At 37.6% G+C, this 17417-nt stretch overlaps 4 protein-coding genes across 4 annotated transcripts; 2 read left to right on the plus strand and 2 right to left on the minus strand.

Annotated features, from left to right (window-relative positions):
• Nucleotides 1–588: 588 nt before the first annotated feature.
• LOC111783355 (receptor-like protein 4) lies at nt 589–6205 on the plus strand. The gene is made up of 9 exons (XM_023664280.2): nt 589–805; nt 1546–2601; nt 2788–2935; nt 3115–3186; nt 3444–3515; nt 4871–4942; nt 5023–5100; nt 5201–5379; nt 5642–6205. The coding sequence occupies exons 1-9, from the start codon at nt 736–738 to the stop codon at nt 5758–5760; spliced, it is 1866 nt and encodes a 621-aa protein (XP_023520048.2). The 5' UTR covers nt 589–735; the 3' UTR covers nt 5761–6205.
• Nucleotides 6206–7539: 1334 nt separating this feature from the next.
• Nucleotides 7540–8440, plus strand: LOC111783414 (ethylene-responsive transcription factor 12). The gene has a single exon (XM_023664338.2). It carries the CDS (start codon nt 7638–7640, stop codon nt 8139–8141), a length of 504 nt encoding a protein of 167 aa, XP_023520106.2. The 5' UTR covers nt 7540–7637; the 3' UTR covers nt 8142–8440.
• A 3088-nt stretch (nt 8441–11528) lies between these two features.
• On the minus strand, nt 11529–14608 carry LOC111782547 (protein yippee-like At5g53940). Its single transcript, XM_023663313.2, has 5 exons — nt 14307–14608; nt 13782–13825; nt 13369–13477; nt 11839–11894; nt 11529–11748 (listed from the first exon to the last, which is right to left on the minus strand). The coding sequence occupies exons 1-5, from the start codon at nt 14400–14402 to the stop codon at nt 11670–11672; spliced, it is 384 nt and encodes a 127-aa protein (XP_023519081.1). The 5' UTR covers nt 14403–14608; the 3' UTR covers nt 11529–11669.
• Nucleotides 14609–14868: 260 nt separating this feature from the next.
• Nucleotides 14869–15971, minus strand: LOC111783401 (ethylene-responsive transcription factor 11). The gene has a single exon (XM_023664327.2). It carries the CDS (start codon nt 15881–15883, stop codon nt 15272–15274), a length of 612 nt encoding a protein of 203 aa, XP_023520095.2. The 5' UTR covers nt 15884–15971; the 3' UTR covers nt 14869–15271.
• Between the last annotated feature and the right edge of the window lie 1446 nt (nt 15972–17417).

Below are 17417 nucleotides of genomic sequence, written 5' to 3' on the forward strand. Positions count from 1 at the left end.
TAAGGTCAAAATTAGTTTAAAACATTTTCTCCAATTTCCAAAAAAGTACTTTCTGTCCCTTTCAATCAAGACTCCTAAATACCCGATGATTATGCAGTAATTGGAGGCCACTTAGGGTATTTTGGTCAATTTATCCGAATCTCCTCGTCTCTTGGCCTTTGATTTTTTTCAACTAACAGTAAATATCTACGTGGAATTAAAAATACCCAATTTCTATACCTACAACTCACTCCTCTGCGGCGCTGCGCACCCTAGTTTCCGTATATTGCACATCTTCACCGTAGATTAAACCAACCTTTGAATGATGATGATCCATTCTGACGGCGAGATGACATATATAAAATAATAAAGAATTAAAAGAATTATTAGGCATGGTTTGTTATTTAATTAAGCCAATTTAAAAGTTCAAAGTAAATTATTGATGGTTAGATAAATAGGGCATTATGAAGCCAACCAACCATACCATTAGGCATTAGGCACTAGTGTAGTGAAGGCGCATGAGCGTTGATAAGGTTGAGCAGCACATTATCAGACCCTTATTTCAGGGGTCAACTAAATAAAGGCATAATCAAGTCCCAACTGTAAAAGGTGAGCCGCGTACACGTCGGACCACAATCTTTCCTCAAAGCTCAGGAGGAGGAAGAAGAAGAAGAAGACGATAGATCAGAATGTGAAGTGCGGTTTTGATTTATCGGAGTAAAAGGCGATCAAAAGTATTCATCGCAGCTGCTAAACATGCTCAGATTTCTACTTCCATGGCTTCTAATTCACTGCTTCGTCTTCTCTCTTTCCTCAGCTCGTCCTCGTGAGCTTCCCCTACTCTCTCTCGTTCACCGTTTCTTCGTTTGAATTTACATTTTTATTTTTTTGCTGCTGTACTGAATTAGGATTCACACTCTCGCTCCATTTCTCTGACTACTGCCTTTTAATCTAATGGCTATTCAATTACTCTGAATTTGAGTTGAGAGGAGTGCAATTTGGACTTGACTCATCGGCGGGTAGATCTCTAAGTTGCCAACACTAATTAGATTTGTTGCTTTGAGTGGGAAGTGAATTATGTGCTTTTGAATTCAATGGTCACTGTAATGGTATCTTGAATCTGTGATGATTTCCGCGTTGCTTGATTTTCTAACAATTTTTTGAAAAGTCGAGGGATGTGGAGGGAATAATACGAGTGCGAAATTAGGCATTCTTCATACAATTGGAATTGTAAGGAAATGAGGAGCTGTTGAATTAATAGCCACCATTTTTTATGTATAGGGAAGGCTGAAGAAAATGAAGAAGCTAGGAAGCAGGATTTTCCTTGTCTAATAGATTCTGGATTGAATTACTTCATTTCTGCAGAGAAGGAAAACGTTTAGTTTCTTTTCGGACAATGGGCATTTGAAAAAATTATTGAAAGACAGTCCTAGTTTATAAGTAATTGAATATCTATGAGCCTTCGTAGTTTTAGCACATAGTAGATGTCTGAAAACTTAATGCATTCCTTATATGTCTTCATATCATTTCTGTCTTATCATGCATTCATGTGTCCTATTGTTGCAGAACCATTTGCTATGCGCATAAGCTGTGGGGCTCGGACTGACGTCCACACACTTCCAACAAATACTCCATGGTTCAAGGACTTTGCATATACAGGAGGGATACCAGCTAATGCGACACGCCCAAGTTATATCTCTCCTCCTCTTAAAACCCTTCGCTATTTCCCCTTGTCTGCGGGTCCTGAAAATTGCTACATCATCAACAGAGTGCCAAAGGGACACTACTCTGTGAGGATCTTCTTTGGGATTGTTAAACAACCTAATTTTGACAATGAACCTCTATTCGATGTTTCTGTTGAAGGCACACAAATTTGTTCACTTAAATCAGGGTGGAGCAACCACGATGAACAAACATTTGCTGAATCCCTTGTATTTTTAACGGATGGCTCTGCCTCTCTCTGCTTTCATAGCACAGGTCATGGAGATCCAGCTATCCTTGCGATTGAAATCCTTCAAGTTGATGAGAAAGCATATTATTTTGGTTCCAAATGGAGTCAAGGAATGATCCTTAGGACGGCCACAAGACTGAACTGTGGTGCTGGGAAGCCCAAGTTTGATGCAGATAATAATGGGAACCATTGGGGTGGGGATAGATTTTGGAGTCCTATTAAAACTTTTGGTCAGCAGTCTGATCGTATCATCTCTGTTGAAGCCAGCATTAAACAAGCTTCAATTTCACCAAACTTTTATCCAGAAGCTCTATATCGGTCTGCACTTGTGAGCACTGATAGTCAACCTGATTTGACATATATAATGGATGTGGATCCCAATAGAAACTACTCAATATGGTTTCACTTTGCTGAGATTGATGGTTCAATCAGAAATGTTGGAGAAAGAATTTTTGACATCTTGATTAATGGCAATGTTGAATTCCAAGATGTGGACATTTTGAAACTCAGTGGTGGTCCTTATACTGCTCTTGTACTTAACAGGACTGTAGCTATCAATGGGAGGACTTTGACTATTACCTTGCAGCCTAAAGAAGGCAGTCATGCCATAATCAATGCCATTGAGGTGTTTGAAGTTGTTTCAGCTGAAGTAAAAACATCCCCAGATGAAGGTAGGGTGTAGATGCATCCCCTGCTTCTTCTTTAATGTACCATGTTTGTCCATCTTTTTTTCTTATTGAAAGAAATATTTGTTTCAACTTTCACAATTATGGAGTGCAGAATATGTGATTTTTATGCATTGTAGTCTTTAAATCCTGGAGTGATTACTTGCAACTAATTTTGTCACATCATTATAGTTAGGGCTTTGCGGAGCCTGAAGAAGGCATTAGCACTTCCTGTTCGTTTTGGGTGGAATGGTGATCCATGCGTTCCTCAACAGCATCCTTGGAGTGGAGCAGACTGTCAATACGATAAAGCTGGAAACAAATGGGTCATTGATGGACTGTACTTTCCTTATCTTGTTCCTTCTAAAGAAAAATATGAAAAAAATTTAGTTATCTGAGATATCATGCAGCCATATGACGATGTTTCAAAAAAACTTGCTTGCTGATGGCTTCTGTGTTTATTTATTTATTCCTTTTTAGAGTTTTTTACAAGCATTAACTTCTACATTGCATGGCCAGGGGTCTTGACAACCAAGGTCTAACGGGATTCTTGCCAAATGAAACATCTCAACTGCGTTATCTACAAAGCATGTAAGTTATTGTTTGAAGTACTTCATCTTTTTAGTAAATAGTGAAAAAAAAATAATATATTCTCTTGGTTTTTTGGTTGATTTTCATTAAATAATTTAAAATTTTGGAAGATTTTTAACTAGTATAGAGGATTCTTAATCTTGGACCAGATTAAAATAAAATTGTTTTTGGTATTTAGGAAGTGAAATTTTTGTTATATGATGTCCGCTGGTGTCTGTTGCTTCATATCAGTAATCCGTGCATGTATGTTTTTCCAGAAATTTAAGTGGAAACAGCATCCATGGTCCCATTCCAGCCTCACTTGGAACAATAACCAAGTTAGAAGTTTTGTGAGTATTGCTTATAAACTTCTCTTGAAGCTTTTTTTGGATTTCTGATCTTTTAATCTAATCTACACTGTTGATACATAGTTTGAAAGATATGTCATTTAATTGAACCAGTGCAACTTTAAAGTTAGAGTTAGTAATAGTGACTTAGATGATAAGCTAGAATCCGTGATAAACAAGCATAATCTAGGTAATGATGTTGAGGTTTTGATCTAGTGTGCACTCAGTATTAGTCATTGCATAGTAGTTGTTGAGAAACTAAAAACTTTTAATACCGACTGTGGAGGGTTCACCACGCTGCCTAAGAGGGACAGAAATCCTGACAAGCCAGTGTTAGTAGAGACGCAAAAGAAGAGCTTGATCATAGCAGGTTGGTTGTGTGCATAGTGGAGTGCTTATAGGTTGCAGAGAACATAGAGTTTCTTAAGCCACATCATGTGAGTTGGTTTCTCAAGAATGTGTTTTATAGAGAATTGGCAACTCCACGTGCATGTATCAAGCTTTGTGAGAGTACATGTCAGTGAAATCATCTTTGTTCAGTGGACATAGTGGTAAGTTTCAAATGAAGTTATACCTTTGTCTCCAGAATGTAATGGGAAGTTGCGGGCAAGTAATGGATTCTTCTGGAGAATGTGTGTTTCAACGTGAACACCATGGAGAGTGATTTGTATAAAATGGCTACATGGAAGGGAACTAAAAAGCTTCTAGAAGCACTACTTTTCTTCCAATGAAATACTGAGAAATATGCCACGCCATGAGATCTGATGGTTAGTTTGGAGATACAGCTCGTGGAGGGCAACTTGTATTACAAGAGTATTTTTAGTCCAAGTCCAAATGGTAGTCAAGGAGTGATACCATCTAATGTTGAGGTTCCCTGGAAGAGGGGGGTTGTGGCTTGTTGTTTTGTCTAGCCATTGGGCCACAGAAAGAGTGGAGATGATTTACCATTTCCTCACGAGATTCTCTCTTTGAGTGGCATAGAACCCTTCATAACGGAGATCATTTCTCATGAAAAAAAAAGTAATGTAAACAAGTAGGAAAGCAAATTAATGGCGTCTTTGGGATGTTTAAAATGTCCGAGAGGGTAAATTAGATATTGTTCTATTCTATTCTATTGAATGAAGCTGGCTGGTGAATAATTGCTGATATGTATATAAGGAGTACAGTAATGTTTCTAAATGTAAAAAAAAATGCACAACAGTAATTTTTTTGTGAATAAGTATGATGCGAATGTTAGTTTTTTTTTTTTTTTTTTTTTTTTTAGATTTAGATTGTTGTTTCAGTTTATATTTGGATTATTATCGCTCAATCTAGACAACTGTGGCAGTACAATGCTTGAAATATATTTTCTCTATTAGGGATCTATCCTACAATTCCTTCAATGGATCAATTCCTGAAAGTCTTGGACAGTTGACATCATTACGAATACTGTAAGATACTTCAGACCATATCCAATAAATTGAACGTAATGATCATCACATCAGGACGTTTTTTTTTTTTACCCTCACAGGAATCTTAATGGAAACTCTTTGTCCGGAAGAGTGCCTGATGCTTTAGGTGCAAGGCTTTTGCACAGGGCCAGCTTCAAGTAAGCAGTTACTTTATTGTTAATTATACGTGGCAGAGGAAAATTCTACTGTTCATATGTATTTTTATTAGATACTGATATTCTAACATGGACGGTACAGCTTTACTGATAATGCCGGTCTCTGTGGTATACCTGGGCTACCTGCATGTGGGCCACACCTTTCTACTGGTGCTAAAATAGGGATTGCATTTGGAGCTTTAATTATGCTCTTGCTCATACTTACTTTTGTGGTTTGCTGTTGGAAAAGGCGGCAGAATATCCTCCGAGTGCAGAATGCTGGTAAGAACGTTGTTGATGAGTTTGTCTATCTAAAAGTAATACCATTGTTTTACTTTTTTTTTTTTTTTTGAGTTAGAGATAACCTCATGGTATGCATAGGTTCTTTTCCTGAATAGTGTTATAATCGGTGGTGACTCAATAAGTTCATTTTGTGGTCTCTGTTAAATACGGTACACAAATCCCAAATGAGGCATGGAAATGCTATTCTAGATTTGGCATCACTAAGAGCTAATTATACATTATTATTGGATCACTCTTGCAGCAAGAGATGCTCCATATGCAAAAGCTAGGACCCATCTATCTCGTGATATCCAGATGACAATGCATCACAATCAAGGCCATACGAGGGCTCCCACTGAAAATGGACGTTTGATTTCCTGATTCAACTCTTAAAACTGAGCCATCTTGTCTGGTTGAAGCCAGCTCCTTCCTTGGTATGATTGCATCAGGTCGGTTATGAATCCAATTGCACCAATAATGGTAAAGATCCTTGACGCCCCAATGGAAGTTAATTCTTGTACATTGATACAATTCTTTACACACTCTTACAACTTGAACCGGAGATGAGATGAGAGGTTAGTGCTCAAGATTTTTGTAGACCAGTAGAGAACTGCTTGCATACAGAAGAGAATATAAAAAAGGAAAAAGGTAACCTTTTCTTCGTAGCAAAGGTTCAGGTAGAGAAAAACCCTTTTCATTTTTAAACTCCCTCATGTCCCCAATTGTAACTTTATTATCCCATTTTTTTGCATTTTACACGTTGAATACTGTGAGCAATTTGATTTACTATATTACATGAATACAAGAACGCGTGTTTGAGTCGTTATATTATGTCTGACTTTGTGATTGTATTTCTATTTACCTTGTTATTACAGAAATTCCGAATTTCGATATAATATTGTCCACTTTGAACAATAAACTCTAGTGACTTTGCTTTGGGCTTCCCCTAAAAGGCATCCCCTAAAAGGCCTCATACCCATGGAGATCCTAAATTAACGAACGTGGGACTTTTATTCCAAACCTACCTAATATAATCAGATAATGAATTTGAAAGTTGTTTTGAGCTGAATTGTTCTTGTTTTTTCATCACTTGTTCACGCATAACTGTTGCCTCACGTCAAAACCTGATTTGTGATTTGTATTATTATTATTATTATATTTGTAGGTGGGAAGCTGGAAGAAGGGAAATTACCAATGCAGGTAAACAGAAGTGAAGGGCGGAAGAGCACATGGAGTGTAATCTGACAAGTAGTTTTTTACTACTTCCGGACAAAATATTTTACCATTTAACCTGCATGTAAATTTTATTTACGGAAGATAAAGTTTATAATATTTTTGGAAGTTTTAAAAAAAGGAATCGAGACGTCATTAACTGCTGATATAACCTTACTTTTTTGTCTGGAAAGAAATAAAAGCAGCCAAAAAATAATACACACAAACCCCCCATTGGCAGTAACTACATATTTACAATATTCATTTCGAAGTAAATTAGCATTCCAGCGGAATTGAATTGAAACCTCCATGTTCAGTCATTGTCAGAGTCCCCCCTCCCCACCGTCCCTCCCTTCTTTTACCACTGAGCGGCTGAGCGGCTGAGCGGCTGAGACCCTCCCTGGAAAACAAAAATAATAAAATTGGAAAAGAAAGGGAAGGCCCAGCCCGGCCCAATTGGAGGGTGTTCCCTAGACTGAGACACCACTTATAAAGCCTCCACGTGTGCCCATTTTTCTGACAGTCCCACATATTTTGGCAGGCGCCGGTCAGCCCCCCATTCGTAGGGCTTACGTCATCCTCCTCACGTCTAATCAGGCGGCGGCTCTCTCTTCCCTTTCCTGATCCAGGCCCCACCCTCCTCCTCCTCCTCCTCCTTCTTTTCCTATTTATAATATTAAATTAAACCCTTTATTATTATTTATTTATTTAATCAAAATCTGGCTCTTAATCTCTCATCCGACGGCCGCTATATGAGGTATTTACTTTGTTAATTAAAAAAAAAAAAAAAGAAAAAAAAAAAAAAAAAGAGTTGAAATATGTGTGTGTATTTATGCCGTGTACCCGAGGATTACGGGTGACTTGGTGGGTCCCTTCCCTTCCTTTCGTTTCCTTTCCTTTCCCTTCTTCTTCCACTTCAAAATTGTGTTAAAACACATTTCACTTCCTTTACTCACCCAAATCTCTTTTCCTTCTGTTCTTTTTTGTTTTTCTTTTTCTATTATTATTATTATTATTTTTTTTTTAATTTCGTTGGTGATTCCCCCATGGCTTCCACTCGCGAGGCTCACTACAGGGGCGTCAGAAAGAGGCCATGGGGTCGCTACGCCGCTGAGATTCGCGACCCTTGGAAGAAGACCCGTGTCTGGTTGGGCACTTTCGATACCCCTGAAGAAGCCGCCCTTGCTTACGACGGCGCCGCCAGGTCCCTCCGCGGCTCCAAAGCCAAGACCAACTTCCCTCCCCCTCTCTCCCTCGACCTCAACGTCTCCTCCACTCCTACAACCTGCAACTGGCCTTCCTCCTCCTCCTCCTCCGCCGCCACCGCCGCCGCCGCCCCTTCCTCCTCCTCCTCCTCCGCCGCTCGTCTTCTCCTCGGCGATTTCCTCCGCCACGGCGCTCGAAACGACTTGTGTAATGTCAATGTGGAAGCCTCTCCGGGGCTGGTGGACTCGAGAGATCCAGCGCCCAACACTACGGCGTCGTTTATGGGGCACGTGCGTCGTGGCCTCCCCTTTGATCTGAACGAGCCTCCACCGGTGTGGCTATGATTCATTCAACAACCCCACCACACGGCTTTTACCGGCGTTTTTAACGGACATCTCTTTCTCATTTCTCTCACTTTTTGTCGTTTTTTTTTCTTTTTTTTTTTTTAATTTTATATTCTGACAGTATTCTGTATCCACTTTTTCACCCCTAGATTTAAAAAAAAAAAAAACCCCATTAAAAGAATATGTAAATACAAGTTTTTGGTGGATATTGATTAAAAAATCTTGCACCTTTTTTTATTTTAATAATATTTTCATGAAGCGGCGTAATGATGCCGGCGGCCGTCCGCCGAAAATATTGCTTCCATCCGACGTTATTGGTTCGAACGCATATAAATATAAATATAATAATAATAACAACAATAACAATCGTCACGCGCCAAAAGCATGAGTTTTTCTTTTTATTATTATTATTATTATTATTTTTATTAGTAATTTGAATTGGTGTTTGGAACGACGTCGTAGTAAGGGAAGGAAGCCCAAGCGTGTGCACTTTATAATAATTGCATTCCATTCTTGGTTTCCCTTCGCTTGGTACGTCTGCTTTTGTGGTTTCGGCAATTTCAGCACCCTATTTATTCATCCTTTTTTATTTACCCTAAACCCTCTCCCCTCTCCTTTTCCACGCGCCTCCCCCCGCGCGTCTACCCCAATCCCCCCTTCCTTATTTTTATCCTCCGCCGTCCGCCGTCCGCCGTTCACGATTTTCTTCACTTTAAAATATTTAATTGAATATCCATTTTACCGTTTTATCCTTTCCGTACCATCCTTTCTTTTTTCTTTTTTCATAATTAAGTAGAGATAATAATTGAACTACAAACATATCTTTTCTATTATGATATGTGTAGCTTCAACTTTATATTTCTTTTTTTTTTTTTTAATAGCAAAATTTCAAAATAATAATAATAATAATAATAAATGGAATATTTTGGTGTATTTGTAAGAGTCAAAATTTGGTTGTACTATAAAGTGAGAGTTGTGTGTATGATTGTATGAAAGTGGGAATTGGGGAACATTCCTTTGTTGGCTAACCTTCCTTTTCACTTTCTTTTACTTTTGTCAACATTTGCTCACTTCAATTTCTATTTTTTTTTTCCTTTTCTTTTTACACCATTCATTTTGAGGGTAAAAATGTCATTTTTAGTCCCGCTATTCTAAATTCCACTACCTCTAATTTCAATTATTGAAACTTGAAAAGATCTCCAAGATATCGATAGAAGCATCTTTTCAAATTCGATAAAAATGTAATCTAATCGTTCCATAATTTTTAATAAATCTTAAATTTAGTCATTCAAATTTAAAAAAATTATATCGAACGCGGCAACCCTAAAAATCAAACACCCATTACAAAAACGAGGCTAAATAAATAATTATATTTGTTTATATATATATATTTTTTTTACAAAAAGTCAACAAGAATTGCAATGGGCTGGTGGGTTACGTTGCCCGCCTGGTTTACTTCAATTTCTTAAATATTAATCACGTGCTCTTAATTAATTTTCGTAATTGTAGAAAATTCAACCCAAGAAAAAAAAAAAAAAAAAACAAAGATTTTGAGACAAAATCTTGGTTGATTAATAACCTATTTTGGCCAAAATAAAACAAATTACAGAGCCAAACCAACCAACAAACCAACTAACAAACCAACCAAACCCCGTTTTCCATTACAAATTTGTTCCAGATTTTGTCTGTTTCGAATTTGGATTTTAGGGATAAAATAAAAACCAAAAAAAAAACAAGAAGAAAAAGAAAAGCGTCCCTCCTGGACGGCGGCTTAATAGTTTTTTTTTTTTTTTTTTTTTAAATTTAAAAAAAAAACATTGTTCACGTTAATTAAATTAATGAAGCTTCCATAAAAACCTGGGTGGTGAGGTGGGGCGAAGTTGAAAAAAGAGAATAGTTGAGGGGGGCGTGTGGAAATATGAAGAAATTAAGGGAGTGAGAAGCAGTCGCAGAAACAGAGAAAGTGCGGTGCAGAGTCGACGCAAAATAAATAAATAAATAACTAAAAATATAATAAATAAATGGCGTCATCATAAAAACTGCCACCCCCACACCACCTGCACTTTGCCACAGCCGTCATTTCAAACCGCCACGTCCTCCCTCATTCCATAACCCTTCTTTTTTTATTTTCTTTATTATATTCCAAAATGCTTTTACACATCTCACCCATCCCCCCAACCCTTTTTTTTTTCTTTTTTTCTTTTTTTTTTTTTAATAAAGAGTAAATAATAATAATAATAATTAAATAAATAAAGGAATTAATGAGGGTGTCGGTAGCTGAGACATCACGGCGGCTTAGCGTCGCGCCACAACTAAACAAGCCGCTCTGAACTCAATTGTTTTTTTTTTTTTTTTTGGACACTTCCTTAGGCCTTATCCACTCTTTTTCTGTTCATTACATTGTCTTATATTTACCCTTTAAAACACGTTTGCTTTGAATTTTGCTAAAAAATATTAAATAAATACCAACTCCTACTTTGATTCCCAATTCAAAACGTGACCGATTTTATTTTTCTATACGGTCACTTTTTATTTTGAATAACTTCATCACTCAGATATTATGCTCGTTTTTAATACACTAAACATATTGATTCTTATGTTTATAGTTAAAATTTTCCAATAGTACGATATAAACTCTTGTGACTTTGATAGGTTAGTTACTTATAAACCAAGATCAACCCTTCAATTAGTCGAAGTGGAACTAAAATCATTTAAAACTTGCTTATTCTATCAAGCGAAAGGGAGAGGACGGACAGAAGCTAAGCAACAACATTGAAGATTTCATTCCGCCCTAACAGATAACGTTTTAAATGAGGAGCCGGCTGCAGTCCCACTCGTCGTATACGGCGGGGTTTGCCGAGCAGCCAAGCAAACAAGAGGCGGCCCCTTTGCCTCTGTCCTTATGTATTACTCAATACTACTGCGGCTGTGCAGGTAAATTTGAGGTACTCACAGCCTCAACCATTCATCCAGTGGCCCATCTCTGTCCCGCCAATAAGCTAATCATCGGCCTCTACAGCAAAACAACTTATGGCAGGGGGGCCCTTTCCCTTTCCAATGGCTACTTTTGGCTTCCCACTGATCTTCTAACCATACAATCAATAAGATACTATGATAAAAGCGCAAATACTTCCTTTTTTCTGCTTTTCTTGTTATGTTATCAACTTTACAGAAGACACAGCATCAAAAAGGTTCAACTAAATTTGCACCAACAAGTTTAGAACGATTGAGAACACCTTTTTAATAAACTAGAAACAAAATTACCTTCAATGGTTCCATGAGCAATCACTTTTACGAAGATCAGAACCATCCATTTTCTTAGCGCCGCCCTTACGTTCATTCGAATAGAGAGAAGACAACGGCTCTTACCGAGCATTCAAGACACGATTCGATAAAAAGCTTATGATATTATAGATTATGGTCATGCAGTTTAATAGTAGTTTACAGACTCTAGAATTATTTCTACATACAACACTTGGACATGTACGCTAGAGTTTCCTTATTCTGAGAGAATTTGGCAGAAACTCACTAAGGATTTTCCATATCGCTTGAACCAGGATGAGCATCTCCATTTAAGTCTTCCATCATCTCCTCAACTATTCTCCATCTGTTAGAAGCATAAATAAACTCAAGAACAAATAATGTATTTACAGTAAACTTCATGTTATTTGGAAAGATGAGGAAAATGTCTGAGTACCTCTCAAGAACAAACTTCCCCTCCTTGTACTTTTGGTATTTGTCATGTGTAGTTACCTATTGAAATGCATCAATATCAATTTAGCAAACTATACAATCAACAACTCAACTGAAAATCCCTTCATAAAAACACAAACCCACAAATGTTTTCAGATGCAAACCATAAATTACACCATTTTCAACTCTAATTTAATGTTATTTCAGGATTTCAGGCAGATGAAAGGTATTATCACATACGTATGCATACATATATTGGAGAAGCTTTCTACTCATCCTGTCTGGTAACAATGAAAAATATATATTGTTTTTGTAAACTCAGTACAATAACTGCTGCTTCAATGCGAACCTGCCTATTTAGCTGCTCAAGTTGAGACAAGCCCAGCAGACAACCAGCCAACCAGCCAGGCAAACATGATTGTTGTACCTTACCTTCCGTGTGACATTTACATCTAATTGTGATGATTATATTGGGCATATAATTTGTTTTCTCTCTGTTCTCTCTAGAAAGGAATATTACATGTATACTGTGCATGACTTAAGTAGTCACCCCCTCTTAGCTTGTCTTAGGCTACAAATTATATTGGGAAAAAAAGAACTTCGCCTTAATCAATAGCTGAAATGTTCAAAAACTCAATATTACTGTTATCGTTATCATTACCCATTTTCCATTGGGCAGGTTTTAGATAAAAGGATTATAACAATTAATAATCCACAACATAGTAGAAAAACAAGACAATGAAAATCAAAACAAGAAAAACGAATAGAAATAGAACAAAGCAATACAAAAAAGAGCTGAAACTGTGAAGAATTCTGATCTATGAGAGAAATCCAGTCTTTGACGTGATAGAGAAGAGTTAGAGAGCAAATAACCCCTCACACCATCCTTCCTCTCCCAAAAGTTTCGAACTCCAGTACTCAAGCATATGCCACAACAGCTTTTCTTTTCTCAAAATTTCAGACAAAATAGGATTTTATTATGTATTGTAATAGCAAAGAAGTGGCTATTACATCAATAAGAGTTGGGAGATTCAAACCCATGACCTCTTGAAGATGTTTTAAGTACTAAGCTATGCTCGTGTTGGGTCCTTCCAAGAGTTCTTTTTCCCTCTTGTTTTCGATTTATTCTAATTGGTCATCTTTCTCAAGGATAAATTGAACTTATAATATTCCAATATATTTTATCAAAGTTTCCTAATTTGAAATAGAATAGCATGTAATCATATCAGCGAACCCATGTCCATTCTTTATAGATTATTTCTAATATAGTACGTTTGATACTCGAGGGCATCAGACCAACTTCTTCTCACCTGAACTCGTTACAGTGAATTATCTTCACCAATTAATTTTGGAAGTTGAAATATGCATGAGATAGATAGTTGATAACGGTCAACGGAACGACAAACTTAAATGTACGAGTTATAAGTTGCTCCTTTAACCGTTGAGCTAAGTCGTGGCGATTCCTACATCTGAACAGTCATCAGATGGTGGAAATTAGACTACTTTGCACAGATAGCAAGAGGAGAAAACTTACATATTTCCATCCAAGAATTTGTCCGCAACAGCAACAAAAGATATCTTCCACAGTGTGCATACCAGAAAGCATCAACCTCTCCTCCTTGGGACCAGATGTTATATTCACTCTGCCAAAAGGTTAAGAGTCAATGTCGATCAGAAATGCGCAAGAAAAGGGAAGAAGGATAAGAACTGTGAGGCAATATACTGTAATTTTCGAATCGTGAGAACTGCTTAAGAAATACTAGTAAAAACCCGAACCATCAGAAGCTATTTCTATATATAATTGTTCTCAAATAAGGAAAACAGAATTTAAAGGGAAGTCAATCAATTCTCCTCCTCTTACAGAAGTCCTCATCCAATGGTTCCTAAAAAAAAATCTAGACATTTGGATTTGAAGCTGCACATAAAAATAAGATCAGGGCCACTTACACATTGCTGAAAAGATATGCCCTCCCTTGGCTGCAATTGAAAGTCTGGGACAATAGGAGAACAATAAGAATTCATCAAAATGGGCAAGTGAAAAATGAAATGGAAAAGATTCAAAAGGAAATCGATCGTAATATTGTTGGAATTTCACTTCCAACATAGCATTTAAGACTCAGTAGCGTCATTTTACATAGCGACGACGGACAAATTAACCATACCCAAAATATGCTTGATATTTCAATTAAGAATGCTTGGCTCAAAAAACAAAACAAAAATCAGGAAAATCAATTAAACCAGCAAACAACGATTGAACAAAGAACGCATAACTCTATTACAAGGAAAAACAATCCATCTTGATGCAAACCTATAATTCGAGGACTAAAACTCCCGTTTTCGGTTCAGATTGTTGAGAAATTGAATTCCAGAATTTCAACGAACAAAATTGTAGCATGTATGCGCGAAATTAGTCGATGGAAACGAAGAAAGGCGTTGAGAGAATTCGCAGAGAAAAATAAAGAGTGAGAGTACCCGAGAAAGGACGTCATCGGCAAGAGCAACATTGTTATTACAGAAGCGGCATCGGTAAGACCTGCCTTCCAATTCAACCAGAAAAACCCTACCCATTAAAAACCCTAGAAGAATCCCAAATTGAAGACCTAAGCTCTCACCAAACTCATACGCAAATATTCATCCCCCTCTCCTCCAGACAGAATCAAAATAACGAACTTGAAAACTCTGTCATGCCTGGTCGGTTTGCGAGATGCCAGTAGCCGTTTCCTTCCAGCTACGGGAACCGGTAATTACCGGTTCTTCCTTTCTTCCCCTTTCCCAGTTCTAATTATGGGCTTCAGCCCACCCGATAATGGCCCCAAACTCTTTTTTCTTTTAATCTGAATTTAATTGTATTAAATATGAGTTTAGTCCCTTGAGAAATTATTTTAATTTTTTTACTCTAAAATTAAAATTGAAATAAATGTATGAAAAAAAAATTAATTAGGTTATTAAAAATGGATTTGTTAATTGAATACTGAACTATGCAAATATATTTAGGTTAGCATTAAATAATAAATATTAAAATTGTATACTAAAATGGTTTGGAATTGGTTTTATCCATAATAACTCCACAAACTTAAATAATAGTAAATAAAATAAAAAACCACAAATAAATTGCCACTTCCTTAATATAAAACTATGTTTTGTCGTCTTCCTCTGTCCTCATTACGTGTCCAGTGGACCCCACCCCTCCCCACCCTCCGCCTCCAAATATCGTCCCGTCCGGCGATCTGGGCTGCCTGAGCTGACCTTCACATGGACGGAGAACCCAATTAATCATGTTCTTCTTTCTTCTTTCAGCTTCCTCCGTCGCCGGAAGTTGTTTTGTTTTTTTTTAACAAAAAGGAGTTAGATAGGCCTGATAGCTAGTACACGTGTATTAATTGACATGGAGCTTCAAAAATGTTGCCATAATTCATCTTTGTCGGAAAAATTGAAGCCTACGCGGACTCCGGTGGAGGGAAATTGAGATCTAGATCTAGAATGGGTCTTGATTTGTGGTCATTTTGGTTGAGATTACTAACGGAGGATGAATCTGAGTCACTTTGAACTCCGCCGCAGGGGACTGTTTTTTGGTGGCGGCGATCGAAACTCGCGGCGGATTGATGATTATGAAGAATCTCAACCATTCCGTGGCGGAAAATGGGATGATCGAAGAGAAAAAGGTGATTGGGCGGCGGGAAAATTCCGAAGGGGAAGGGCGGCGTGGATCCGGCGGCGATAGCGTCAGGTTCGAGATTGAGGTCAAGAGTGAGGTCTGGGTTGGGGGATTCAACGGTGCTACTTCTGTTGACGATAACGGGAACGGGAAAGGGAAAAGGAAAGTTAGTCTTAGCCTTGGCGCCGCGGAATTTGCGGGCGGCGGCATCGTAAGCCATCGCCGCCTCTTCCTCTGTTTCAAATGTGCCTAGCCACACACGGATCTTCTTCGCCGGATCTCTAATCTCCGCCGCATATTTTCCCCATGGCCTCTTCCTCACTCCTCTAAAATGCACCTCTTTGTCCTTGCCGCCGGCTGCCACCGCCGCCTTAAACTTGTCTCTCGGCGCCATAGTTGATTGAAGAAAATGGTGATCCGATTGGTTCTAAGTTGATAGAGGAAATGGAAGTGGAAAGGAAGGGACTTGGGTTTATAGAAGAACATTTTGGAATTTTGGAATTTGATTCAATCAGAAATGGCAAAAGTCAAAAGCAAGGAATTTGACTTCCCGGTCCCATCCCCACCGTTTATTGTAGCATCATCCAATGGCTAGTATTCAACCATCATTTTTTTCGAAATATCAAATAAATACAAATTTACAAAGTAAATTTGTAATTTGGTTATTATTTTTAAAGAAAAGAAAGTAAGTTCGATTTTATTTTTGAGGTCTACGATTTGGTGGGCCCCAAAAAGATTGCACCGGTAAAAAACTGACGCGTGTCCTTTGTTTCCTAATTGGCCGATAATGCACATCCTGGTAACCTCACGCGACAGCACCAATTTTTATTTATTTTGTAAATGGAAACGGAAGCAGCCAAACAGCGCCGCCCCATAAAAGGGTGACATTTCCAGTTTTCCCACACGCACCAACTTTTAAGATTGGCCCACTCCACATTACGGGCCCACGTCTTCTCCCCAGACACTTGACTTTTGTTTACGCGCCAACCATCATCTTACACGCGCCTCTTGTCTTCATTTTTCTCTGTTCTTTTAATTTTTGTTAATTTTAGTTCATATCACTATTTTTCGTCCATATTTTTTCAGTTTTAACTTAAATTTATTCTCAATCAAAACCCTTTAAACATAATTATTTGTTGGTATAGTTTAAGAAATATAGTTGATGAAGTGTAGTTTGAATTCTTGCAATCTATCTAAATAAAATTTTACATTAACCTTTTTTTTTTTAATTTTTTTAATTTAACATACAATCCATTCATTGCTTCTACCCTCTTTGATGCAGTCAGCTTAGGACTCATCGAAAGTTGAGAATAGGCTGCTCGAATATGATCTAAAATGTCTGATAAATTTCTAAATTTTCACTTTCGCGTCTATAAATCTTAAAATTATTATTATTTTCGTAAAGATGAAGTGGTTTGATTAGAGAGATTGGAGAAATGAGAAAAGAAATAATTGGGTGCACCCATTTGCACGAGAGAAAATGGTCAAACACGTGAAAGAGGGAGTTGACGTGTGTGGCACAAAAGTCGACATCAAAACAAACCGAGTAATAGATAATGCATACGAGGAACCAACCAACCCTAAACCAATTAATGCCACGTGTGAAACTTTGAATCTTTGATTTGTTTGGAATTTATCGAATAAATTATTGATTCAATTTGTTATAGTTTTGATATAGTTTTGATATTTTGGTTTGGTTGATTGCATTACGGTCCAGGAAAAAAAAAAAACCCCTTAATAATGGTTAAGATGGTGATATTGGTCCTTAATTAACCATATCTCAGTCGCATAATGTTATTTCGATGTCCTTCGTGTCAATAACGCCACTCGTGAATGGCATTACGAGGCAATGGCTTGCTAAGCCATGCCACGAGCCTGTACCTAAGATATAAGTATGCTAGTCCTGCTGTTATGTTTTGCCTCTCCAT

This window comes from Cucurbita pepo, chromosome 20 (assembly GCF_057944985.1).
Source record: "Cucurbita pepo subsp. pepo isolate OVF chromosome 20, ASM5794498v1, whole genome shotgun sequence".
Classification (NCBI taxonomy): Eukaryota; Viridiplantae; Streptophyta; class Magnoliopsida; order Cucurbitales; family Cucurbitaceae; genus Cucurbita; species Cucurbita pepo.